This window comes from Cuculus canorus, chromosome 2 (genome assembly GCF_017976375.1).
Source record: "Cuculus canorus isolate bCucCan1 chromosome 2, bCucCan1.pri, whole genome shotgun sequence".
NCBI lineage: Eukaryota > Metazoa > Chordata > Aves > Cuculiformes > Cuculidae > Cuculus > Cuculus canorus.
In genome coordinates this window covers 25,181,865-25,207,631 of record NC_071402.1, presented here as the reverse complement: position 1 = coordinate 25,207,631, position 25,767 = coordinate 25,181,865, and the positions used below count along the sequence as shown (strand labels likewise).

The window sequence follows — 25,767 nt, the reverse complement described above, 5'->3', positions numbered from 1 at the left end:
CCAATGGTCCAGAAAACACCAGAAAATTCTCTCCAAAAGCATGAACCCCTAAAACTGGACACAGAACTTCACCTTGGCCCTCATCAGTCCAAAGCACCATGGAGTGTTTCTGACATCTAATATCCCAGTTATTATATTCTGGAATATCTGGGGCAACAGCATCATTTATTACCTCATATTAAGAATTCATTCCACTATAAAGCCCAGCTTCTTTCTTGCAGATTCCTCTATAAGGCCCAGATTCTTTCTATCTTGCCAGATTTTCATCTTATGCTTGAGGTCATCCTTCCTAAAGCACAATATTTTGCATTTGCTGCTATTACATTTCACTGTATTAAAATCAAACTGTCCCTTTAATGTAGCAAGATTGTTTGGAAACCCATTTTCTTAAGTGTTTGAGTTACATTTCACTCTTATCAAAGAAGAACATTAGATTAGTTGGATATGATTTGTTCTGGATAAATTCACATTGGATGTTTTTACCACATTATTATTCTACAGTCACTATTATATAAAGCATTTGAATGTTTTGCAGTATTTGCAAAGTATTTGAGACATTTGGTCTCATCAGGTTGGCTGATCTGTTATTCTTGGTACCTCTTAATTCTTCTGTGTGTGTTCTTAAATAGACTTGTTCTGTCTTCAACAAACTTATTAATATTCCAGAAATGACGGCTGTTAGTTCTTTAATTATACCAGAGCAAACATCCCCAGGAACTGCTGCTCTGAGTACATGCACTTTATTCAAATATTCCTTCACTTCTTCCCTGTGACCCACATTTGAGTTCCCTTTCCAGCTCTAAGTGTGTTCAGCATCTCATATCAGGTGTACCCTCCTTGCAAATACCATGTTTCACACCATAGCCCACTCTGTCGTTTGTCCGTTGCTCACCATCCCCATGAAGTGATAATCCTTTTCCTTCTCCTAATTTCTTTTTCTGGCTCCTTTTGCACTCTTTATACTTCAGCCCTTCTCCTTTACATTTCCTAGTACAGTGTCTTTGCTCGCTTTTTGTATGATGGGGTTTTGTTGTCAGATAACTAACCGGCTCCTGACTCAGACTTCCTGATTTCTTCCAGTGCTGTCTTCCTTGCCAGCAGGATAGCTTCCTATGGGACCTTAAACAAGGACTTCTTCCAACCTGCCTGTTCCCTTAAACTCCTTTCTCCTTTCAGCTCCTCCTTACAGAACCTTTCTTATCAATTCCCCAACATGAGGAAATCTGCCTTACAGGAGTCATTTGGTCTTGCTCTTTTCCTCTCAAGCCTCCTTTTCCACGGATGCATGAACTCAAATTGCCTTATAGCAAGTTTCTCTTTATTAGTCATATCTATCATAGCTTATCTGGCCATGTCTCCTTTAACTGCCTCAACTCTTTGAAACAAAAAGTTGTCTCAACACATTCCAAAAACTTGAGGAACTGTCTGTGCCGTGCTGTTGCTTTTTTTTTTTCCTTACAGCAGATATCTGGTTAGATAAAGTCCTCAATTACCACTACCTCATATCCTCAGGACACTCCCAGTAGTTACTTAAAAAAAATAATATCAACCTCCTGCTCCTTATTAACTAACCTTTAGAAGAGCTTTGCAGTTCCTCTCCATTTTATCTCCAACAGCTCTGTCTCTCCCCTCTTTCTGGCCTTCTACACATTCCTAATATACCAGATAATTCTCTTTCCTTTTTTCCTGCCTGTCCTTCCTTAACAAATTATGCTCTCTCTGCTAATATTGAAGCACTGCAATTTATTCCACTGAGCCTGTGTGATGCTGATTAAACTGTAGCCTTTGTTGTGTCCCAAGTCTTCCAGTTCTTCCTGTTTATTCTCCATTCTCTTAGCATTAGTGTAAAGACATCTCAGATGTTTGGCAGTTTGCCCTTACGTTATCCCTTTTGTTCTTCTATGGTCCTCCTGCAATTTCGCACTTCCACTCTAGAAATGAGTTGTCAACCAGACCCTTGGTTTTCATATTCACCTGAAGTCCTTCCTGCTCACCCAGGTGAAAACCAGTCTCCTAGGAGTCTTCTCACTTATTCCCTAGTGATAAAACTCTCACATTCTGAAAAACAATCATTTTTCACTGATTAAACAATGCTCCATAGGATGGGGATTCTCCTAACGGTCTTCCTAAAAAAAATAGCATAGAAATTTGTTAGTAGGAAAGTGGTCTTATGGGACAAAAGTCTCCAGTCCAATTTCAGACTTCTCAGTTCCAGAGAGAGGACTGATAACACTCATAGTTTAAACGAATGCTACTTTCGTCAAAATGCTTAGTGCATGGGCAAATACGAGGTCCCGTTCTCTGCATCAGGCTGATGTTGTACAAAATTAGCTCCAGTTAATTCTCCAGTTAAAAAGTTTGCCAGTTAAAACCTTGTGAGAACCCCTTCTAAATCCTAGCAGTACAATACACTAAGCAGTAATGTATATTAACTAAGACAGTGGTACTTTTCAAGGCTGTAGCCATCAAGGAATAGACAGATGATGAGCATAGCAGGGATAACACGTTGACTCTTCTCCCTCACAATTATGAACAGCTGGAATATCCTCAGTTTACGATGGGTCTGACACTGCAAAGGAACAAGAACAAATATTTGGAAATCTAATCATATAATATAGTTGAACACTGACAGAAGGACCTGCTCTAGGGGACTATACTCCTTTATAGCACATGTGACAAAACAAATTACATGTTATTGAAATCTGCTGTCTGGCTGCCCAGCCTCTGAATGATTGACAAGGGTGAAGTTCACTCACTCAACTTTTCCAAAGCTTCAGATGTGCTTCTGAAGCAAAGATCAAGAGGTTATGAAGGAAGATGTTTCATACAATGTGACCAACTCTGTCCCTCAGCTAACATTTGAGTTTAAACATCGAGGTGTTGAAAATAAACACACTTATTCTATACACTTCAGTTAAACAGACCAAACTCTCATCTATGTGGCGATAATGAAGAGGAAGATTGGATCTACTCTTTATGGGAAGTTTCCAGCATCTTCCCACAAAAACAATTTTCAAAAATACACTCCTCCCACAAATCAGTTTAAGAGGGATTCTGTGGTCCAAAAAGGAGCACTATTTACAAAGTACAGGCTTCAACCCCACATGATTTTTTCATTCATATACTCAGAATTTAATTGTTCTGATGCATATCTATACTTCAAAGATGAGCCAGTGGTTTCCTTGTGTTTAAGCAGCACAGTCAGTGCGATGGATGAATCATGTAACATCTGCTGATATGTATCACACCATCAGTCAGACCAACTTCAGCTGTCTTCTATCCGCTGGTGTCTATTCCCACTACTTCATAGATTCTACTCCCTCTTCTGGCCAGCAACATAATAAAAGAAATCATTTCCCCTTTTTAAGTATGATTTTGAGCATGGGGAGTTGAGAAATGGAAAAGAAAATTCATATTGCTTTGGCAGGACAAACAGATCTGAGCTGTGCATCTGCTGAATTTCCATATTTGTATTTCGCTGTAACAAAGGCTTGCAGTATTTGTGGTAAAAGCGGAAAAAATAATTACTGGTGCATTTTGTTCGGTTTACTGGTTAGCTCTTGGGAGGAGAGAGAAGAGGAGGTGCAACAAAGGAAAGACTATCAATCGACTTTGCTGTATGCTTTCACTTCTTCTCTGCACCGTACTGCCCCTTATTAGTTTTGTGCAAAAGAATATTACAAACCTAAAAAAGGAAATGAGCCACAATCCCATCTTTAGGAATAGCAGACTTGCCAAAACAGGCTCAGATAATGCTATATTAACTATAGTATCCAGAGCACATGCTCAGAAAGGCCAGCGTTTCCTCTCCTTCAGTAAGTAAAATCCAAATTCTTTGTCTCCGAAGCAGATACTGCGTATTCCGACTATTTCTGCCTTTTTTCACGTCCTCTCACTTCTCTTGAAGGCTGACAACACAGACCAGGCATTTGGGACAAAGGGCCTTCAAATCTTTTCTGGCCATTGAAGATGTCACCAACAACTCAGCTAATGTAGAAGAAGGTACAAACTGCTCTACACAATACATCCAGGACAGTAAAATCTTCTCTGTTGCTTCTTTGAGAACTTCAAGGAAAGATTTCTTAGGCCTCCCACGGTTAAACTTTGATGAATCTCTCCAAAGCCACAACTGAGGCAGAGCAGAAGGGACAGAACAGCTTCCTACGAAGTGTGCAATTCACGGGCTTACATTATAGAATCAATACTGATTTTTACAAGGAAAGGAAATTGCATTGAAAATTTCACTGTAGGGTTTTAGTCAAAGCATTGTCTCTGCAGGCAGTAATTCATCTGCTCACTAGACAGCAAAATAAAGAGATGATTCATTCAGCCTTCACTACCTGGGAATTTTGTAAAATTTCAGATTTTTACAGCATGTTCATGTCCAGTTGATGGTGTCTTATGGATCTTGATTACCTTTCCACAGAGAACTTATTGCAGCTTGTTGGGTATTGTTTGCCCATCGTTTTCTTTCATGAAGAGAACAGGAGCTTGATCCATATCAGAAGACTGAATCAGTGTGACTGGAGCAGCAGCCAAAGTTCACACCAATCAGAATTGCAAACAGTGAACCCAGCTTTAAAACCAAAGCTCTTTTTAAAGCTGTGCTTTCTGAATCTATTGTTAGTCACGAGCTTGAAACACTAATAAGTACTAAGATAAATATTTCTCTGCAGGTTGTACCGACTCTAAGGCTGGACTCTTCTACAGGTGTCTCAGCTGCTGCTATTCAAACGCTTTGGCCTGATTCTGCAACCCTTTGTTCAAGCACCAGGCTAAGGGAGTGGAAGTTGGCCAGCGAAAAACGTGTGCGATCAGATCTTGTGATATGGTAAAAAAAATCCACTTTCCATGAAAAGAATCTTGTTTTCAAACACATTCCACAAGGTGAGCAGCTCTTTCAGCCCTTCTGCATATAAGATGAGGTGCTTTTTTTTCCGAGAATGCAGCTCACAGCCCTCACACTGCCTGCACCACCTTCTCCACACACAGTGTTGCGACACAGGAGGGGAATCCTTCTTTTACTGAAACAGCTACTCATTTAATAGTTCTTCATTATCTAAGGGATAGCCAGGAAATATTTAATAAATATATTACCCATTGCATCAAAATAAATATAATTTATAAAACATTCATTGTCTTTTGCTTATCATCATACAGTGTATATAAATGTGCCCAGTACAGATGAGATTTACAATGGTTTGCCTGATTTTTTTCCCCTTAACGCATTCTCCCACTTACAGAAATCATTGCATAAAACGCATAAAAACATAACGCAGCTTTATGCCACCAGCATATACCAAAGAGGAAACTAAAAATCTCGTGAGAGTACAAAAAGTCTTCAAATAGGAGGAATGGCTTTAGACATGTCTTAAAGTGGCACTTGCTCCAACTCAACTCTGCAGCATTTTAGAACTGGAGCCAATGTTTACTTGAGAACTTAGGATTACTTAACCAAATAATAGAACATATAAAAGCAAGCTGACTTTTTGGAAAAAAAAAAACGTTTAATAATACAGTAATAGTTGTAGTATTGTCCAGTAAAGGTGTATTGTAAAAATGTTCTGAATATTAATTTACCTCAGATAACTTTTAGAGTTGTAAATACTTGCATTATAGTGAGGTAGACAGTAAAAAAAAAAAAAAAAAAAAAAAAGAGTTCTTTTCTCCATTATTATCACAGAATTTAAATCTTGTAATAATATCTTAAGGAAATGATAATGTTAAGTAAGGATGAAATATTTGATTAATGCTTAATTCTGTACAACTCAAATATAAACTTTTAAAAATATTAGAAATTATAACATTTTGAGTGCATATAATGTTTTGTACATTAAAAAAAAAAGAAACGCCTGTCGTTCATCTCCATTTTGCACTTTTCAGTCTGTTTAAATAAACAAATATTTACAACTTTTATATGAACAACAGTGCATCCAAAGCAAAATGTGCATTTTAAATTATTGCTCCTGGTTGAGTCTTTTTATTAGCATTTTATATTATTATTCTCTTATTATTATTTTTTTCCACCAGTTTGTAGCTCTGTGAAACCAGATAAGCCAGCAATTCTAAAAATCAGTGGGGGAAAGCCTGAAACTACGGACAATAGTTACACTAAGAAAGGGCTCGGCGCGCTTCGAAGTGCGCTTCAATCAAGTGAAGCCACAGCTGAGACCAAAGGTGGGAAAGAAACAGAAACCTTACACAAAACGCCTTTTCCAGCACAACATTTGCCCATAATACTGCTGCAGGTTGCGAGGGCTGCCGAGCCAGAGCCACCGAGAGATCTGCCCGTGGCATCCTTCGTGGAATCCGAAGGAGTTTCCTTTTCCAATCCACCCAGGTTGTGCTTTCTGTAACACTTCGCTCTTCACAGTTTGTCATCGCTGTCTTCAAATAAAACCTAACCGGTAATTACACTCTTGAGTAATTTTTTTTTTTTTCTTTTTCTCTTTCTACTTTTTCCTCGGGGGGGAGGGGAGGGCGGGGGGCCGTGGGCTTTTTCTGGCTGTTCATCTTCCAGGAATGTGGAAGAGAGAGGGCAGAAATGAAACAGCCCCCCTCAAAGCAACTTCAGAGAGAGGGATCAGCCCTCTCCTTCTCCCTCCCGCGGCTCTCTTTGTACTCGGTGAATCGCCTTCCCCTTCGGCGGGAGGAGGACGAGCCCCGGGGCGGGGAAGGCGAGCCGGGCCGGGACCCGAGGGGGCTTCTTCCGAGCCGCCGCCGTTCCAGCCGCGCTCCGGGCGGGCTCTCGCCGCTTCTCCGCCGGTCACAGCCGCCGCTACCTGCAGCCGCAGGACTCCACCACCATGTCCTCGTACTGCTTGTACACCACGTTGTTGCCCGCGTCGATGTAGAGGATGCTGATGGGAGTCAATTTGGTGGGGACGCAGCAGCTGGGCGGCGTGGAGCCGGGGTCCATGGAGTTCATGAGGGTCTGGATGATGGCGTGGTTCGTGGGCTCCAGGTGGGAGCGCAGCGGGAAGTCGCAGACCCCCTCGCAGTGGTGGGCCTCGTACTCCAGCGGGGCGATGATCCAGTCGTCCCAGCCCAGCTCCTTGAAGTTGACGTGCAGCGGCTTCTTGCTGCAGCGCAGGCGGGACTTCTTGCCGTGCCGCTTGCCGTGCCGGCTGGTGAAGGCGGCGCGGCGCTGGCGCCGGGGCGGCGGGCGACGGGCGGCGGGCGGCGGGGCCGCGCCCAGCTCGGCGCGGAGCTCGGCCAGGAGGCTCCGCCGCCGCGCGCGGGTGAACACCACGAGCAGCGCCCGCTCCTGCGGCGGCCGCGCGCGCCGCCCGAAGCCCAGGCCCCGCAGGTCCAGCCAGCGCGGCGAGCCGCGCCCCGCCGACGCCCGCAGCTCCAGGCACAGCCGCTTCCACGGCCGCCGCTCCGGCAGCCCCCGCCGCACGTCGAACACCTCCCAGCCGGCGGCCGGCGCCGCCCGCGGGTCCAGGGCGCGGGAGCCCAGCGGGCGCGGCGAGAGGCAGGGGAAGAGCTGCACGTGCGGCGGGGCGGCGGGCGCGCGGGCGCGGGGCGCGCGGCGGAACAGCCGCAGCTCGGCCCCCACCAGCTCCTCCGACTCCGAGAGGGTCGACACATCAAACACGTAGCGCTGCCGCCGCAAGGGAGCGGGCGGGAGATCGTCTGCGAGATAAAGAAAGAATTGCAGTCAGTGGCGCTCGGGGGCATCGGCGAGGAGGGGATGGACGGGCAGGGCCGCGGGGAAGGGGGAGGAGGAGAAGGAGAAGGAGAAGAGGAGAAAGAGAAGGAGGATCAGGAGAAGGAGGAGAAGGAGAAGGAGAAGGAGAAGGAGAAGGAGAAGGAGAAGGAGAAGGAGAAGGAGAAGGAGAAGGAGGAGATATGGAAGGACCCATACCAGACGGGAGCCTGGCTCTTTGCACCAGAGGCAGCCCCGGCTCCCCTCATATCCTTTGCCTATCAACCCTACCACCAATGTGGGGCTGTCAATGTTTGTGTGCTCCCGTACATTGCAGTCATATATATACGTATATGAGTATATATTCTCCTTCAAGGAAAAAAAATGGACTTCTTTTTTGACACTGGTGTAGCAAATGCAGCGCAGAAAGCAAACCAGATTCCCCTGAGCTGCTTTCCAATAAAATGTTTACAACCCAGTAAATACAAAAAATCCCAAAGCTCCTGGGTTTCCCCAGAAGCTAGTAAAGCTTATGTAGACTTCAATAGTAAAAGTGTCACCGGAGCCTCTGTTCAGCAGCCCCTCTCCGCTTTTACCCTGCCCACTCCAGAGATAGAAACGAAGATTAAAGTAATAGATCCCTTTTATTTATTGATATCAAAGGTCATTGCAATTCCTAATCGTTATATTCACAACCCCGGCTCTACCTGACTGCTCTAGGGAACCTCCTGGAGGGGCAGGAGGGACAACCGAATGATTTACGCCAACCAAGACCTTCAAACGCGCCACAGCGAGTAAAACTCAATGCGGATTAACATGTAGTTAATCAGTACGGATTAGCATGCTCGAAAGCTGCCCTGCGCTGCCGCGTGTTCCCCCAGACGCCGACAGCGAGATGGAGCATGGTCAGGGAGCCGGCCCCAGGCCACGGGAGCTCACAGCAGAGCCTGCTTGCCGACAAGCGCATCCCTCCTGTCCCTCGGGAGCCACCGTGGGAGCCGCCAGTGGCATCCCCGGAGGCCCCCGACGGTATCTCCAAGAGCATCTCCGACGGTATCTCTGACGGCATCCCCGGCAGCATCCCCGACGGCATCCCTGGCGGCATGTCCGACTGCATCCTCGGCGGTATCCCCTACGCCATCCCCGACGGTATCCCCGGCGGCATCCCCGACGGCATCATTGACGCCATCCCCGGCCGGGGAGCGGCACGCCTGCCGGACACGGCGCACCTGCCTCGACCCGGGGCAAGGAGACCGCAGCACGGCCGCTGCCCTCCGCCTCATCTCCGGCGTGGCACGGCTGCTCGACGGCGAAGAGGGAGTTCACGGGCTGGAGCCGCCCCCGCCTTGGCCGCGCTGCGTTCCGCGGGGGCTGCGTGCCGGGGGGGGGGGGGGGGCGGCGGTGAGAAAATAGGTCAGGCCCTTCAGGCATCCCGGGGAATTTGGACCCGGGCCTGCCGCATCCCTGCCCCCGCCTCCCCGCCTCCCGCTTCGGGACCGGCGGTTTTCCCATGGTAAGCCTGTTTTCCCCAGGGAGGAGTGCACAGCCGGGAGCGAGAGGCAGCCCGGGCGGCCGCGCAGCCCTCCGGGGAGCGCCCGGAGTGCCGAAAACACACACAGAGCCTGAAGAATGTCGTCACAGCCCCAGGTGAGGACAGCAGCTGCTCTATCGATCTTTTGAAAAGAAAAGTGAAATCCCACGGAGCTGCCTACAGGCGCTGGGCGGTCTCGGCAGCGCTGCAAGGGCGGAGCAGGATTTAGCCCGTGGGTCGCTTGTGGTTTGAGGGTGTTTTTCCGCCTTTCACACCCCGTGGCCGGGGGCTGAGGTGCGCCTGGGTGGCGGGAGGAAGGTCCGGCAGCTCAGGAGAGTTCAGACCATTCTTCGCGGGGATCCCGGGTGCGACTGGGGGCTTCAGACAGAAGGGGATGTGCAACAACGCGCGGGTCCCCTCCCTCCTCATCATCGCCTTTGACTTTCTCTGCTCCCCGCGTCTGCCAGATGCCCGGGCACCCGACTTGGTGCAGACGGGTATCCTGGCCCCGCCGAGCTGCTTCCCACCTTCCTCCAATGGCTCCAGCGACCGTTGAGGAAACCAGATCAGCGCTTTCTCCTGCCCCTACTCGTGTCTTTAGGCCGTAGGCAGAGCCAGGCCTGGGCACAGCTCCTCTTTGAAGCCGTGTCTCTGCTTGGAGGGGGCTAGAGGTGAGTCAGGCTTGGTTCCAAAGGGAGATGTATTCATCAGGTAGTCCCTGTCGCCATGGGGTGGAGGTCGGGGGAGCGCTGCCTCTAGCCCGCTGTCCCTCGAAGCAGACACACACCCTCACTCGCCTCCGTCCTACTCCTGCTCTGGGCTCTCCCGCATCCCTGCGGGGGTGCAGGAGCGGGAGAGTACTGCTTGGCCACCCGGGCTTTCGGGAAAGCGAAGGGCAGCCCTTTCCCGGGGGTGGGGGACACAGAGGTGACAGCGGTGACAGCGCTCTCCTCAGCTCTGGGAGCCCCCCCGCGGGAAGGCGGCTGCAGCGCGGGGACTCGCCACTCTCGGGGTGGCATCCAGAGTGAGGGTTAGACGGGAAGGCAGCAGGGAGGGGCTGAATTCCCCGGGGGTCCCCGCTGCTGAAAGCGGCTTATAAAGGGTCTGCAGACCCTTGTCATGCGGCGGTCCTGCGGGTGTCCTGCGCCTACAACGCGCTCCCCAGCAGCATTCTTTGAAGCTCCAGCTTGGTGGAAATTGAACGCGTTGCACGGCTGCTCCGGCTGTCTCGCTGACATGACACGGTGGGGACATGGCCGAAAGGCAGAGAAATGTGTCCCCGGGCAAGCGGATCTCCGAGTCGGATTTAGGCAGCTCCGGTTCTGCACTGAAAAACTCCCGCTGATTCCTGCAGCTTTCGGCTCCCGCTCCTCTCCGCGAAAGGAGCAGAGCTCCCGGTTGTTTCAAATAAGCAGCTTTGAATCCGATCAGATAAACGGTATTTATTCACTCTTGTAACCTAATAATTCCAGATGAATACATAATCCTAAACCAGTACTGGCTCTCTTCCAGCGCAGTGGAGAGGGTGGGAAAAGTAGCAGAGGGCGGGGAGGGAAAGCGGTACCTCCAGAGCCTCCTCAAACCCGAGAGAGAAGTCTGATTTGGGGACCTTTTGTTCCAGCGAAGCTGCCGCTTTCCCAGCACACAAAGAGCGACAGCAGCGACGGCGTGGAGACACCCTGGCTGTCCCTCTCCCTTCGTGTGCGGAGCACACACTGCTCGGGACTTTTCCTCTTCGCTTTTTCTTTAAACCCAAGGAGCGGCTGGGGTGGAACACGGCTTTTTCTAACAGCCAGCTCGAGATCCGCCTTTTTCTCAGGCCAGTTTGAGGCTGTCGTTATCGTTATTCCCGTTACCGAAATATTTAGAGAGAGCAGCAAAGTCATCGCCTATGCAGCCGGGCTGGGGAAAGCCACATTGCAGAAAATGCACAGGAGGGGTGTGTTTATATTTGTAATGTTAATTCAGGAGAATGTTAGTCACGCAGTAAGTATTAGTATTATTTCGGCTCTCCGTTGTTTATTTTTTCGAGTGGAGATAAAATACCGGGAGTGAGAACGAGGGCGAGGAGCATGGAGCAGATCTATCTGGAAACTAGGCGTGTGTCAGCCGTGGGTGACTGGAGTAGCGCCGCTCTGCCCTTCCCAAAGCTCCTGAGCAGCCGGGGTGCCGTGTGCTCCCGGGGGACGGGCAGCGACCGGGGCTCAGACCGGGCCCTCGCCCGCCCCCGCCACCCTTTGCCTCCTCTTTGCTGTGACGGCGGTTTTATCATCTCCAAAGTTAAATTAATGACTTGGGTTGGGACGTTTCCTTTAAGTCCCTGTGTGAACCCTATCGCATCTCGGTTCGCTTTCTCGCTGGCAGCCTGGGCTTTGAGGCGAGCTGGGGGTTAACGAAGGCTACACAAAGTTTCCCTTTTCATGGCAGATCAGGTACTGGGCTCCCAGCCAATTCATCAGGGCTCAGATCTTAACTTTACATCACTGCAAATTATACCCAAACCACATTCAAGAAGAATTTCCCCATTCCCAAATTCTCTTTCAAGCCGTATTTAAACTCGCAAACTAAAAGCACATTTGCAGTTTAAAGACCCTTCGCAGGCGCTCGCTCAACAATAATCTGGAAATTAAAACATATATCCCTGTAATTGCGAGGGACTGCCCACACATTGTCTGCAAAGTCGCAAGGCTGACAGGTATTCCTTTCGGAGCATTACTCGAGCTGTGGAAATAAAGGGCTGACTCTCCATGTGTGGTATTTCTCCGGGTCTCAATTCCGCATCTCCCAGCGCCTGCCTTGCCGCGGTTTTTTATTACATCGGATGATTAGATTTAAATGTTTCGTTCGCTTCGCTATCAAGTAACCGGGAAAGACCACACCTTCCTCGGACGAGTTCCCAGTTCTGCCAAAACCCCTGCGAGCTGATGGAGGGCTGTTTTCACTTTTTTTTTTTTTTTTCTTCTTTCTTCCCTCTGGAGCGAGGAGGCACCTGGCTGCGAGGGACCTTTGATCACCGCTTTACCCTACCTGCTGCCTGGCCGCCACCTCCCCGGTTCCCACGAGCGATGCTCGGACTTCGGGCTCAGAGGAACGGCTGCAACCAACATCTGCGGGGCATCCCGCGGGGCCCGGGCCCCTCATCTCTCGACATCTTCCCAGGAGACGCGCCGAGGCTTAGAGAGGCTTCTTTGGGGCGGGGGGTGGGGGGTGTCCACCTGCTGTAACCGAGTTCCCTTCCCTTTCCCCGTTTGCAGCGGTTTCGCTACCCGAAATACTTGTACTGAGGAAAAATCATGCTTCCAAAATTATTCACGTTGAGAAAATCGGACTGACTATTCACGGCGGTCGGAGCTAAGAAATGGAGGGAGAGAACGCTTCGCAGGATATTTCTGAGGCATATACGTGGGAGCGCAGGAATAAAGCAACATAACACACAGATCTGGCCGCAACTAGCAAAGACCGAAACGTCCCTTTTCGCTTATAAACCAGACTTCAGGCACGGAAGGACTCTCAGCCTCAGTTGCAGCCTGTCCCAAAACAGCTAGGAAAGGAGCATTTCTCTGATCGGCTGGTTTGTTTGTTTGTTTTGTTATAGAACTACGAGGCGAGGAGAAAAATGATGCGGGCGAGCTGCCGGGCTGGCCCCGGGCTGCGCCGAGATTCCTCCTGGTTGTGGACAGCCTGGGCTGCGGCGGGAACTGAGCAGTCCCGAAGCGGAGAGCTGGGTTCTACCGTCGTCAAAACCAAAAAGAAAATAAAAGGGGGGGGGGGAAGGAAAATAAAAATAATAAATAAATCACGCGCGGCCTCTTAGCAAGTCCGGCAGGGGAGCTTCTGGATTTCAAAATTAAAAGTAAAAATAAGGATCGGGTCCTAAATGAGCCGCCGGAATGGTTTGATAGGCTTTAATTACTCTTTCTCCTTACCTGGGAGACTCCGCGGCCGCGGAGGGCCCCGCGGAGGTACCTGTGCAGCTTTGCCACCGCTGGCGGGCTCTGCTTCCCCCGCACCGCCCTTGCTTTGCGAACCCCCGCGCCTTCGCAGAAGCAAACAAACAAACAAACAAAAAGAAACCAAAACCACCCCCCGTCTGAAACGCTCCGTTTCCAACGGGGAGAGCGGCCGCGGCTTCGAGGGGACGCGCCGCTCTGCTGCCCGCTCCGTCCGCGCCCCATCCCGCGCAGCGCTCCTCTCCCTGCCGCGGCTCCGGCACTGCGAGGAGGGGGAAAAAAAAAACCAAGCCCCTAAATAGCGCCGAGGCAGAGCGCTGCCCCCGCACTGCCGGCTCCGCGGGCGCGGTGGCTCCGCCAGGCCGGGCCGTTCGCTCCTGCGCGGGGCGCGGAGGGGATGGGAAGCGGCTCCTCGCTGCCGCGCTGAGGCGGTCTGGTCTGCATTAGTGTTTTTATAAGGGGCTCAAACAAATCGAATACAAGGTCACCAAATAATTAACAGTTGTGAATTCCCTCCTTCCCTATTAAAATACTTCCCTGCTTATATTTCATTTTCCTTCTGCCAACGACAACACTGCCTGGGCAAAGGCGCTGCACAGGTTACACTGTATTGCAGTTTTCAGTCCACCCAGAAATAAGCTGTTTTGCTAAAATGTATTGCACTAGGTGAACCTCAAGCGGGATTTATGCTTTTTTCTTCTGCCGCATGCAGAGCAGGGCCATTTCCAGCTTCTGCACGCAGGATTTCCCCTTCCTCCTGCCCTCTCTTCTCACCTTCCTCCCTACCTTAACAGCGAGAGCAAAATAACGGTGGTGGGACCCTTGCTCATCTGACTACTCTGCCTCTCCGCTCGAACATGAAACTGCACAAAGAAAACGGGGAGGGGAAAAGGAGGCCATCTCGACCCATTTCGGTTTCCCCGTCCCCTAGGCGGTGAGCTCTTCATTCCGAGTGCTGGACCCCGGCCCCGGTACCGCGGCTTCGGGCAGCTCTGCGGACACAAAGGCAAAGGCGAGGTGCAGCGGCGGCACCGGCCCTTGTGGCATTCCCTTCCCACGGGAGATCTCTTTGAAAATCGCGCTCCCTTGCACTCCGGCTATTTAGTTTTTGTTTTCGGTTTGTTCTGGGCTGTGCCGCGTTTCTTGCTAGTTGTGGATTTGTTTGTTTATGGCTCCCTTCTCCAGCTCCCTCCCGCTCGCTCTTTCTCTCATTCTTTCTTTTTTTTTTTCTTTCCCCTGCCTGGTGGAGTCCTTGCAGCTCCTAATTGTCCTGCCTTACTGTGGAGCTCCAGTGCTGGGGGTCCTGAGGCCAGCGAGAGCACCATCTGCGTTTTAATGAGTTACTTCATGTGCCAACAGTAATTTTCCTACATTCAGCTAGGTCCTGTCTGATCTTGCGACCGTAACAAGGGGGAGCGAGTGGGGGGCTGGAGGGGGTGGAGAAGGGGGAATCGCAAACCCTTTCCCCCCTTTCTGTGTTCTTTTTTTCAGCGCTGGGGGAAAAAAAAAAATTCTCTATAACGCAGTAGTGTGTCTCTCCTCCCTCTCGAGCTAGCCTGAAAGCGATCTTATTAGCTTCAAGCGGGAAGGAAGGAAACGAGAGCCGAAGAGGAGCAGTTGTCGGTGCCCGCAGCGACGCGCCCTGCCCTTCGGAGCCGCGGAGGGGCGGGCGGACTCGGGGGCTGCTCCCCTTTCCCCACGGACACGCAGACACGGCAGCCCAAGCCGTGCGGGAAGGACATTTCTCGGCAGGACTGGAAGCTGCTTCGCTCTCCACTCTGGGCTATTGTCCACCCCGAAACCCTGCGACGAAGCATGCCGTGAGGGCAGGAGGGACGGCCACGGCCGTCTCCCCCCACGGGAGCTACCGCTTAGGTAAAGCGGTAGCCCATCTAATTGGGTCAATTTGGGGGACTATTTTGTCTGCAAATGAATTGACAGAAACTCCCCCCCTCCCCGCTTTCGCTTAGCAAAGACTGTTCATCATCAGCACAACTCCAGCTCGCCAATTAACTGGGCTAGGAGCCCACGGGGAGGTGGGCAGTAAAATAGCTACCACTTCAGAGGAACGGAAGCTCTCTTGAAGTTTTTTGGTGATGTGCCATTGGCTGGTTCGCTTCATTATGGGAGACTAGACAATATTTGATATGTTATGACATGAACACTCAATTAGATCACTGAGTTGAAATACTCCAATCAGTGGCTTGATGCTAAGCAACCCTCAGAAGGTCCAGCAGAAGGTCACAGCCTGTGACACATCAAATCAAAATCAATGGGGAAAAGTGAGGCTTTTCCTTAATCAAACCAGGACTTCTGTTAGCAAATCACTGCCCCAGGAGTAGAATCTCCCATGCAGTGAGATGAGCTAAATTTGTTAAATTAACTGTCTTTCTTATCAAGAATAAGATGATCTTGAGCGTGGCTCCGTTTCCCCTCGGCTCGCAGCGTTAGCTCTCCGGAGGGGACAGAAGGACAGCACGTTTCTGACGGCTGAACTTTCGCAGCCATATTTCTAGAAAGCGAATCCTCTGCTCCCCATCCCCCTTTTTTAACAGCGACGAAGAAAAAAAAACCCATAAGGCGAAAGCAGAAAGCAAAAACCCTGTGTCCTTCCTCCTCTCGGAAGCGGCTGGAAGCTTCCAGCCGCGGGGGGCACGCACCATGGGTGCTTCCACGCACCCTCCTGAGCCCAGAGGGGCGCAACGGACACTGAGGTGGGATGAGAAGAGCCCCGCCGAGCTCCCTCTGCTGGGTCGGACCTCGGAGGCGGCGATGGGGCAGGATGCTGAGCCATCGGTGCCGGGGACGAGGAGAGGCTGCCGGCTCGGGGAAACCTGGGGAAAGGCTGTTTTGGGATCGGTTTAGCGGCTCCTGTAGCTCCAGGGAGGCTTTCCCGGCGTTACGTTTTGCCCTGGAAGATCTGGGAAGCGGAGAGGTCGGCGCGGTTCCCCGGGAGCTGCGGGACGGCGCTGCCGGCCGGCAGGTACACCGCGGGGGAGAGGGGACACGGAGGGGAGGGTCTACAGGTCGGGAAGGGGGGGAGAAGGAAAGAATGCACAACCTTCATTGAGAAGCTGTTAATTAGTCTGTCGTTAATGGCTCACAAACCAGGGTAATGAAAAAAAGCAAGGGGAGGGGCATTTTGAGGGAAGGAAAATTCTCTTTTCCTCTGGATCACCGAGAAACCTCCACCCGATGCCCCGAGTACAAGCGATAAAACAACGAGAGAAAAGTAAATCGGGGGCCCGGCCGGATCTGCCGCTTGCAGAGGGGTCCCGGGAGCCCCGCGGCACCGGTGTTGCCCGGAGAGAGCGAGGGCAGGACCCGGGGTCCGGCTGCCACGGGCTCCGCCGCCCGCCCCGTCCTCTGCCCGCAGCGGGGCATGGAGGCCCGGGGCAGCGTCCCCCCCGGGGGCGGGTGAAGGCCAGCCCGCACTCACCGGGCTTAAATCACTGAGGATGCAGCCCCCGAAGCAGACGGGCCGCCCCCGTTGTGCCCCGGGAGTCACCTGGGCTTGAGGCTGCCCCCCCGCCCCCCCGCCTGCAGCGCCCCGGCCTTTCCGACCGGGGATGGTGCCAGGTAACCCCGATAAAGCGATCCTAGGCGAGAGCAGCCTTACGCAGCAAATGTTTGCCCTCGGTCAGCTTGAACTTTCTATTTGCCTTACAGCCGGCAGCGATAAGCGCGATCCTTTCTTCGGCACACGCAGAGAAACCAGAAGAGAGATTGTTTTTTTATCCTTCTCTTACCCCCCCCCCCCCCCGCCCAAGGCTGATTTACACTGCAAAGCTGCTGCGTGTCCCTCACCGCGCGGGGACGATCACGCGTGTTTCTCGCACGCAGTGCCCACGGCTGCCGCGGTCCCTGTTCAGCGCGTTCGCTTTAACATAAAACAACGCGATACACAATTTACCGAAAGATCCACTTTTCTGCCGTACCGAGGGTGGGAGGAAGAACCCACCGGGGGACCCATGCGGTGTGCTCCCCGCCTCCCCAGCACAGGGCTCCGCGGAAAGGGGCGCCCGCAGCCCCGAGGGGACGGTGAGAGGCGGGAGGGCAGAACTTACCTCGTCCCCTGTCTACAAAACTAGTGATGGTGTTGGCGGATTTGGAAGACTGAAAAAAGCTGGCGTTGATGCCCAGTTTCTCCGCAACGGAGTAAGTCCTGAACAGGGACAGCATGTACTCGTGGGGTTCGGCCCGTGGGAGCGCCCGGCCGGCGGCGTGTCCCCGCGGGGACCGCTGCACCTTGCGGCCCCGTCCACCCTTGGAGGAGGTGTCGAGCTCCGGGGCGGCGGAGAGGGAAGCCGGGAGGCAGCAAGGTAAATCCCAGAGGAGGCTGGCGAGCAAGGCGGCGGAGAGCAGAGCCCAGCGTGCATTCATAGCGAGAGGCGGCGGCGCCGGGGAGGAGGAGGAGGGCGGCCCGACGTGCGGCTCCGGCGGCCCTCGGAGCGGCGCGGGGACTGCGCGGCGGCGCGGAGCGGAGCGGGGACTGCACCCGGGCGGGCTCGGCCCGGAGCTGCCCGCCCCGCCCCGACAGCACCGCCCAGCCAGCACCGCCCCGCGGGGCGGGACACCCCGCCGTCGGGTGCCCGGGGTCCCTCCGCTCCCTCCTCGCCGTGGGCTCCACTCGGGAAGGGGATTCGAGGGACGGGGGGAGATGCTGTGCGTCTCACTAGGTACCGCTTCTCATCAGCCGAGCGATGCTCTGGTGCCTGTTGGGTGCTGCAGGTTTGGGTGTGGGCAGTCTTGTGAGATGCTAGTGATCTCGCTGGAGGCTCTCTGTAATCCTACAGGTGTGCGTCTGAGAGCTTGGCACAAAGCAGGGGTCCCTAAACAGAAGCTGCATCCAGAGCAGAGAGTGGGTGAGTGTGCGTGCTTGGAGGAGTGGGAAGGAGAGCCATGAGGGGAGCTTGTGCATAGCTGGTGTAGGATGCCACAAACATTGGGTTTTGTTGCCCAGAGATGTTGTAGATGCCTCATCACTGGAAACATTCATGATCAGATTGAAAGAAGTCCCTGCTCACTCCTGGAAGGCTGGACTATATGGCCTTTAAAGGTCCCTTCCAACCCAAACCATTCTGTGATGCTCTTAAGAAGGACAGTTTGGTGGAAATTGGGAGTCTTGCCTTGGGATGTGCTGTGGCCCATTTAGTGGATAGCCTTGAGGCAGGCCCTGCCACCCATCAGAGAGGAAAGCAAAAGCATGGAAGTTAAAAGCCAGAGAGCATTCTCCTTCTCTTAAAATCTGCACAGCCTCTAAGAGGGGACCAGCCTGAGAAGAAAATGTTGTCACACTGGGCCCTGGGAAAATGCAGCAATGGGCAGTGATGGGCAGGCAGCACCGTCCACCTTAAGTGGGGCCACCTGGGGCAGGCAGGACAACCTCTCCTAAGTGAGGCACAAATGGATCATCCTTGCTCTGGTTATGCAGAAGACAGCTGTAGAGCTGTCTTCTTCAAGAGGATTTATCCAGCCCCTTTCACCTGGCTTTTCAGAGGTGCATTCCCTGATAAAAGACTGGCAACAAGCTTGTTACTCTACCTGTCTTATTACCTCTTTGTTTCTTCCCTTCTTCTACCTCCTTCTCATCCTCCTGCCTGAACCATGGCACTGCTGCTGCTGGCAGCCATAAGCCACCCTCCTCTGCTTCCCCACATTGCTTTCCTTTGCCCTGTGCTGAGCTTCCCTCCTCTCCTCTCCTGATCTCCCATTCTCCACTTCTTCATTTCTCCTATCTGCCACAGCTTTGCCGCTGGTGGATTTTCCTCTTGTTCCAGCAAGAGATGCTCCAGCCTGAGGGTCATGCATGTTTAGCAGTGAAAGCTCAGTCCATAGCAAATAAAGAGAATCTGTCTTTCACCTCATGTTGTACCTGACATCTCTGACTGCATTCTTCCATATGCGACTGTTCTTCATGGACCATCTAGTCATATACTAGACCTTCTTTGTCTTTTTCTTCCCTTTTCTCATTTTCCACCAAGAGATGGCAATGCATGTGTGGGCTCTTGGCACCACTTCCAGAGCAACACATGCATCAGTGGGATAAGGCAGACTCCATCAGGGCATATGGAGCAGGCATTCACCCTGGGAGGTCCCAGTTTGCCTGTAGGGATCTCAGTACCACTGTGCTTCTCAGCCCTTGGGAAGAGATTCTGGGGAGATGCAGAATGTGAAGGAGACATTCAAAGCGAGCTAGGGACTCAGGTTCCAAGTGACCCAGGCTGTGTCTCCAAAGCAGGGGCTCGTGTGCTGCCCTGCAACCCTCCACACACAGCTTAGTGAGTTCCCTGGTGTGGATTTGGCCCATGACAGCTAGCACTTTCCAAACCAGTGCCCAGACCTGTTACCAGTTATAGCTTGTGCCAGGGGCTGTCTCTAGATGACTATTTGAATGTGACCATGTGGATGGGGGGGACATTGTATAGCTCGGATTAGAGAACAGGCCTGTCACTGCCTTGGCTTCTTTTTTTAGTAGGATAGATGTACCATGAGGTGCTGTCAGATCAACTGTGAAGAAATAGGTCTGCACAAAAGTATCAGTGACAGCGCAGCAATGAGGCAAGTGTTCTGCAAAACTAATTCCCACATTGCTTCGTCCTATTTTTTCACTCCCTTTTATTTATTGTGCCTTCGCTCCTCCTGCCTATCCCTTTGCTTCACAGCTGCCCTCCTGACAGTTCCCTTCCCTTTTCATCAGCTGCTTTCTGCTCTGGGACCTCCCCTCCTCCTCTTGTCTCTTCAGCTTCACTTTTCTGATGTCTCACTTTTTTGTTACGTCTGCCCCCCTTTGCCGCTCCCATCCTTTCTGCTCTGTGCTTAGCATTGTGGCTATTTTTTCTTGCCATGACCCAGTTCCTTCGGAAGCCTTATCATCACTTTTTTTGTTTCCTTCTTCCCCTTTTGTGCTCTCTTCACTTATTCCACGCTCCTGCCTGCTATCTCCAATCAGCTGCCCAGCTCCAGTTTCTTCTCCGCCAACTTCTGCCCAACCCTAGTCCCCCAGGCCTTTTCTTTTCTCTCCTGCTGCATTTCATTGTCCTATTTTCCTTTTCTAATATTGTTTCCATTTCCCACATCCCCTCCTTGTGGTCTCCAGTGCTGCTGCTGCCCGGCTGCCCTTTACCACTCCCACCCTGCTGCTTTCCAGGGTCCTCTTGCTGCTCCCAGAGTGTCTGTTCCCTTCCTGCCTTTGTCTCTCTGTCTGTCTCTCCTCTTCCCTCTTTGTTCTCGGCTTTTTCCTCCCTTGGCCTACTCCTCTCCCAAGGGAAGGTGGTTTCATACTAATGCAAAGCTGCAAGGGTTGAGTGCTCTTGAGAGCAACTTCCATCAGCCCAATTTCATTTCTACCTGATGCTTTTGCACATTTTAATGCAATCTCTAAAATTGACTCAGACGGCTGCTTTCCACCTTTGCTTCTTCATCAGGGGCTTGACTCGAAGCCCTCTACAGCCAACAGAGGTCTTTCCCCTGGCTCTAGTGACCCCTCAGCCAGCACAAGGGCTGGGGGAGGTGCACACCGTGCTGTTATCACCCCAAGACACCAATGGTCACCAGATGGTAGTATACACAGGTAGAGGTAACACCCATAAAGCAGCAAAGTGCTGCTTTCCTACCCGTTTCTCACAGTGGTTGCTCAGGGTGTCCCATTGCTGTTTCAGAAGACAATGCCATTGTTCAATACTAATCGTCAGAACCGTCGCTTAAGGGAAACCAAGATGTAGCACTCGTGGCACCTTATGCAGCTACAGAGTCAGATCGCTGTGAGGGACTTGAATATATCAAGTCTTCTTAAGAAGTTTTTGGTTTGATTGGCATTGAGAAAACCATGTGGAACTGAACCTGGGAAGCTCAGGCAGGAGAAGGCACCTCTCGGGGCAGTGGGAGAATGCATCAGCGCCTGTGAAACACTCCAGCTTCAGAGCCCGGCAAAAGGCATAATAGCTGCAACAGTAAAAAAAGTAAAATAATAGCAGCCATCGGAAAAGAAGAATAGCTTTTAAAAAATTATTTCTCTTCCAGTTTTCTGAACCATAAAAGTTGTCTGGATTCAGTTTATAATTGCATTATAAATATTTTATAACTACTTTCTTTATTTCAAATCTATTTCTCCATACTAAAGCAATTTGGATACTGCAAACCTGCAGTTTTAAAATCAGTTTCATTAATTTCCTTGTACTAGCACACAGTTTTCACATCTTTTCAATTTTTTCCTTTTTGTGAATTTGTTATTCTGGGGAAAAGAAAAATCACCAGAGGCAAATCTGGAAGCCAGGAGACAGCCAAAATCAAATGTAATTCCCGCCCCCCCAGGAAGTTTAATGGAAATTTCTGTTCTTATAACCATAAAACAAGCACCAATGTTGAGGTCTAGTGGTGGAGGTTAAAATCCATCCTTGTACAAGTCAAGCCAAGGCCTAAGCATAACTCACTTCATGCCAGATTTGTGGCCTTTTAGAAGAATTACTGTGGTACAAAAGTGGCATCAGTACCCTTAGTACAGAGCTGATCAGTTTGTAGAGTCCCTCTTAATAACTTTTTTTTTTTTTTTTTACAGCTAAATTGTGGCTTATTTTAACATGAACAATCCATTGTAGGGTTTTTATTTTTGTGAACCAAAAATCATTCTCTATTAGGATGACTGGAAAATGTACTTCTTCCCCCTTTACCACAAAAATCTTTGAAAAGGACGTGGTCACACCACATAATCAGGGGGAAGGGATTCCTACTGGCAGAGCAGTTAGCACAATGTTTTCTGAAACGCTTGTGTAGTCCATATGTACTGGTTTTCAGCAAAACACCAGCCTCCACAAGCCTTGGCTTTGAAAACGGGACTTGTCTTTTGAGGGCCCCAGATCTGAAACATTAAACTCCCATTACTTTTAGCGCCAACATTTTTAGTATCCCCGTTTCCTTGTTGCAGTGCTCCTGAAAAGGTTGATTTTCAGTGCGCCATGCAAGCAGGAATATTTGTTTTCAGAAGGTTAATTTTCACCAAGAATTTGCTTCCCCTTCCCTGGATGGACCTTCCCTTGTGGGTAATGAACCAGCTCACTTCCCTGCCCCCCTCCCTGTCGACTGCCCTGCTCTCAGCTGAGAGCATCCTCAGGGAGGGAGCATCAAACTTCCTTCTCTGCTGCCTGCATCCTGGACCATATTAGCCAAATATATATATATGTATATACACACATATACATATTGATTAATACAACAAACCATTATTTTTTGCACAGCATATTTGTTTCATTCTGCCTGCTCTCCAAACTGTTAATGTAAATCTCAAAAGTCTAAGTGAACTAAGATTTTTAACTGTCAAAACTATGGCATGTGAATGAACAGGAGGTTAAGGAGCATGCTGAAATAAATATGGTTGCTTTATTAAATTCTGAACCAGCTCCTGCATTATGGTCCTCTAAGGAAAGTTCTGTTTCACTTTCTGAGCATCCTGTGAGGGATCTGTGCCTCTCCCAGAGTTCCACAGCTCAGGGGGCTTTTCCAGGCAAGTTCCCCGCACTCCAGCCTGGCAAAAGCTTGTGCAACTTCAGCACACAGGGACAGGCTTTCCCATTTCTCTTACTTTTGCTCCTGCTTTTGGCAGTTAATCTTTTCACAAGAAAAGTCGGGAGATGTAGCAGAACTAACCTTATGCGACACTGTTGCTTTTTTTTTACAGCATTTTATTTTGCCACGAACCAGTGGCAACGCCGCTTCTCTGCAAGCTTTCTGCTTTTTTGTCACTGTTTTAGATTAGAAACATATTGTCTCTCACACACAGTGAAAAACTTAATATATGGGCACGAAGAGTAAAGCCACTTTTGCATTCTTGGTTTGTCAAAACACATCGTGGTGTTGGGGAAAAAAACTGCAGCGTGTAAAGCAGGGAAGAGGCTTGCAAGAGCGGTTCTGCTTTCATTCGGTCTGGTGTAGAAAATTAAAATGATGTAGGAAATCGTCTTTCCTGTTTAGGATAGATTTGGTTTTGAAAAATTACTGCTAACTTTGTAAACATTAAAATAGAAGCAATAAAGATGTGAAATTTCACACAGGGGATCTACAAAGTTTGTGTAATTATAAGCATATGGTTACTTTACATGAAGTCTCTGTTATACTTTTATTTACTAGTGCTTGGGGAAAACAGAGGTTCTCAAATTCAGTGTTTATTTACATGTATAGGGAATGTCACAGTTCCTATTAACCTGTCATAATCTGTATTTCTGCCTCGGAGCTCCAGCTATATAAACTGAACCCCCAGTTATACTATAATTTCTAATTTGTTCAGCTACGCTGCTAACTCAGACAATTTCTGACATTTCTAAATAATGTATATCCTCTGCTGCTGGCAGGATGGGAATCACTTACTGCCTCAACGCCTGCTCATTTCAGCTCTTGTGGGCTAAAAGCGAAAGGCCGTTGCTTCAATGTAGTTTTCTGTCTTCTGAGGAGTTTGATGGCACTTTAATTTATTGTTTTCTTTTTAGTCTGACTTTCCACTAGGCTGCAAACCCAGCCCCGGAGGATCCACAAAATTCCTAATCCACAATTCCTAATTTTGTAGGACACAAAAGGACTTCGGCCCCCAGCAGGATCCAGCCCTCCATTTGTGGGATGAATTAAACTATTTGTTGTCTTTAATACTTAGTGGCCGTATGTCTACGGCTGCCCTTTGCTTCAGTGAAGTGAATGTGGGAGCTTGAATATGCATAGAAATTTCTGATCTTAGAAAAAATGTGGAATAATTCTCAGACATTTCTTGCACTATTGTATTCTACATAGGGATACTTACAGCTTCAATAAGCTAGATTTAACTGTTGGTATTGGGCTTTTTTTTCATGGGGTGGATACCCCAACTCGGGCTTCAAGCTTTGGCTTCACTCAGGCTGGTGCTATGAAGAGATGCTTGCTGTCACAAATGATCAAACCCACACATTCTGCCTGGAGAGGGACAGGGACATAGAGCAAATTACTTTCTAAAAAAAGGATAAAGGAGTCTGTATAAAGCATTGCATCGTCACAAATTGGCCTAAAAGCACAAAGGAATTTATTTGCGTCCTTTTATTTTACAATTCCTCTCTCACTGCTCTCATTTCCCTCACTTCCCTCTCATCACTTCAGCACTGCATGGGCTCTTAAAGCACAGCAGCTGGATTTCTTGCTGGCCCTGAGATGACTTTAAGGCATCTCAGTTACTATCCTGTTGCCAGTGTTAGGATGCTTACCTGCGACCCTGAACATGTGGGTAACCAATCTCATCCGCATTCACACTGCCTCTGGAGTTTCACTTTATCTCTCCTTGCTTCTGTTTCTGCCTCTTTGTTTCAGCTACAAACTATCCAGGACAGGGGCTGCTTCTCTCCATACTACTGTTATTGATTTTTTTCTTCATAAGAAAGATTAATTTTCCTTATATTTCTTCAGTTCAAAGCAGCCCACCAGTGCCAGCTCCAGCAAGCCCACTGAGTTGTTTATTGCCATCCTGATCAAGGACCTCAGCGGTGCCCTGCAGCTCTTTCCCCTGAAGAAACCCCTTTAGAAGCAGCATAGGAGTCTCACTGCACATAGACTCAAGCCAGGGTGTGCCAATGAGGCAAACTCTAGCAAAGGAAGTCAAATCCTGGACAGTATAAAATTCATGTTGATCATTGTTAATGCTTTGGTGTCAGAAGGGGATGTGCTGCAGAAGCCTCCGGGCTGAGGACATTCCCTGATCAGTGAGGGATATGCCTGAAGAGAGTCACAGAGGTAGGGGAGGCACAGATTGAACCGTGTGATCGTGACAGCCATCATGTTATTTCCACTTTCTCCCCTTGTTCTGTTTAGGGTTTTTTTGTTGGGTTTACTGAGGTGAGAGTGAACTGCAGAGGGGAAGAGGATGGGATCGAGGTAGGAGAGGAAAAGGCGGGCTGACATGAATTTTCTATCAAAAAGTTGGCTGTCAGCTGGATCTTCTCTTCTAAATAGAGGGGCACCTTCAGTTTGAATTCAACTCCATCTCAGAAAAATTCCACACATACCAAAGTGGTCCTTTCTCTTTGCATTTATATTTTGGCTTTTAAAAATCTCAGTTATTTTAAAAGCTACTTTTCCTATCCTGGGTACAGTGTACAGAGAGATGGCACAGCGAGGGGAAGCTGCTGACTTTCCTCAGGAAAACAGTTAGAATATTTCTCCATGGGGCAGGGATACAGCACACAGCCCTATGCCAAGCCAGCTGCCACAGAGAACATCCCTGGTGCACAGACCAGCAATACCCCGACCTGAGCTAACTGCGATGTCCACATAATTTCTCACTCCCAAATTAACTCAGTTATTTTGCTGAGTAAAAGATGATTAAACCAGCAGCAAGACGTTATCATTAGAGGCTTCCTATTAAACTATGATCATAAATACTGGCACAGAGAGGACAAAGCTTCCTCAAGCTAAGTACGATAGCAGCTAATGTTTCCTTAAACTTGTCTACAAAATGTACTACCTGACCTAAATGTTTATCAGTGCTACCTCTCAGGAAACCAAACCAGTTTATTTTCAGTTCCTTTGATTGCTTTATATTAAGTGCCACAATGTGATTACCCTTTACATAAAACAGCACCATGATTTTTACATAAAAGAACAAATGCTTTTCAACACCACAAAGGCAA

The 25,767-nt window shown here is 49.7% G+C and overlaps 1 protein-coding gene across 1 annotated transcript; it reads right to left on the bottom strand.

Annotated features, from left to right (window-relative positions):
- Positions 1–5,666: 5,666 nt before the first annotated feature.
- GDF6 (growth differentiation factor 6) lies at positions 5,667–17,610 on the bottom strand. The gene is made up of 2 exons (XM_054059172.1): positions 17,200–17,610; positions 5,667–7,638 (listed from the first exon to the last, which is right to left on the bottom strand). Exons 1-2 carry the CDS (start codon positions 17,513–17,515, stop codon positions 6,779–6,781), a joined length of 1,176 nt encoding a protein of 391 aa, XP_053915147.1. The 5' UTR covers positions 17,516–17,610; the 3' UTR covers positions 5,667–6,778.
- Positions 17,611–25,767: the final 8,157 nt, after the last annotated feature.

What these genes read in the sequence shown, in the direction of transcription:
- GDF6 (XM_054059172.1), bottom strand. Translation starts at nt 17,515, where the DNA reads ATGAATGCACGCTGGGCTCTGCTCTCCGCCGCCTTGCTCGCCAGCCTC. An exon ending in TTTTGTAGACAGGGGACGAG is followed by an intron (nt 7,639 to 17,199) that starts GTAAGTTCTGCC and finishes TTTATCTCGCAG; the next exon opens with ACGATCTCCCGCCCGCTCCC.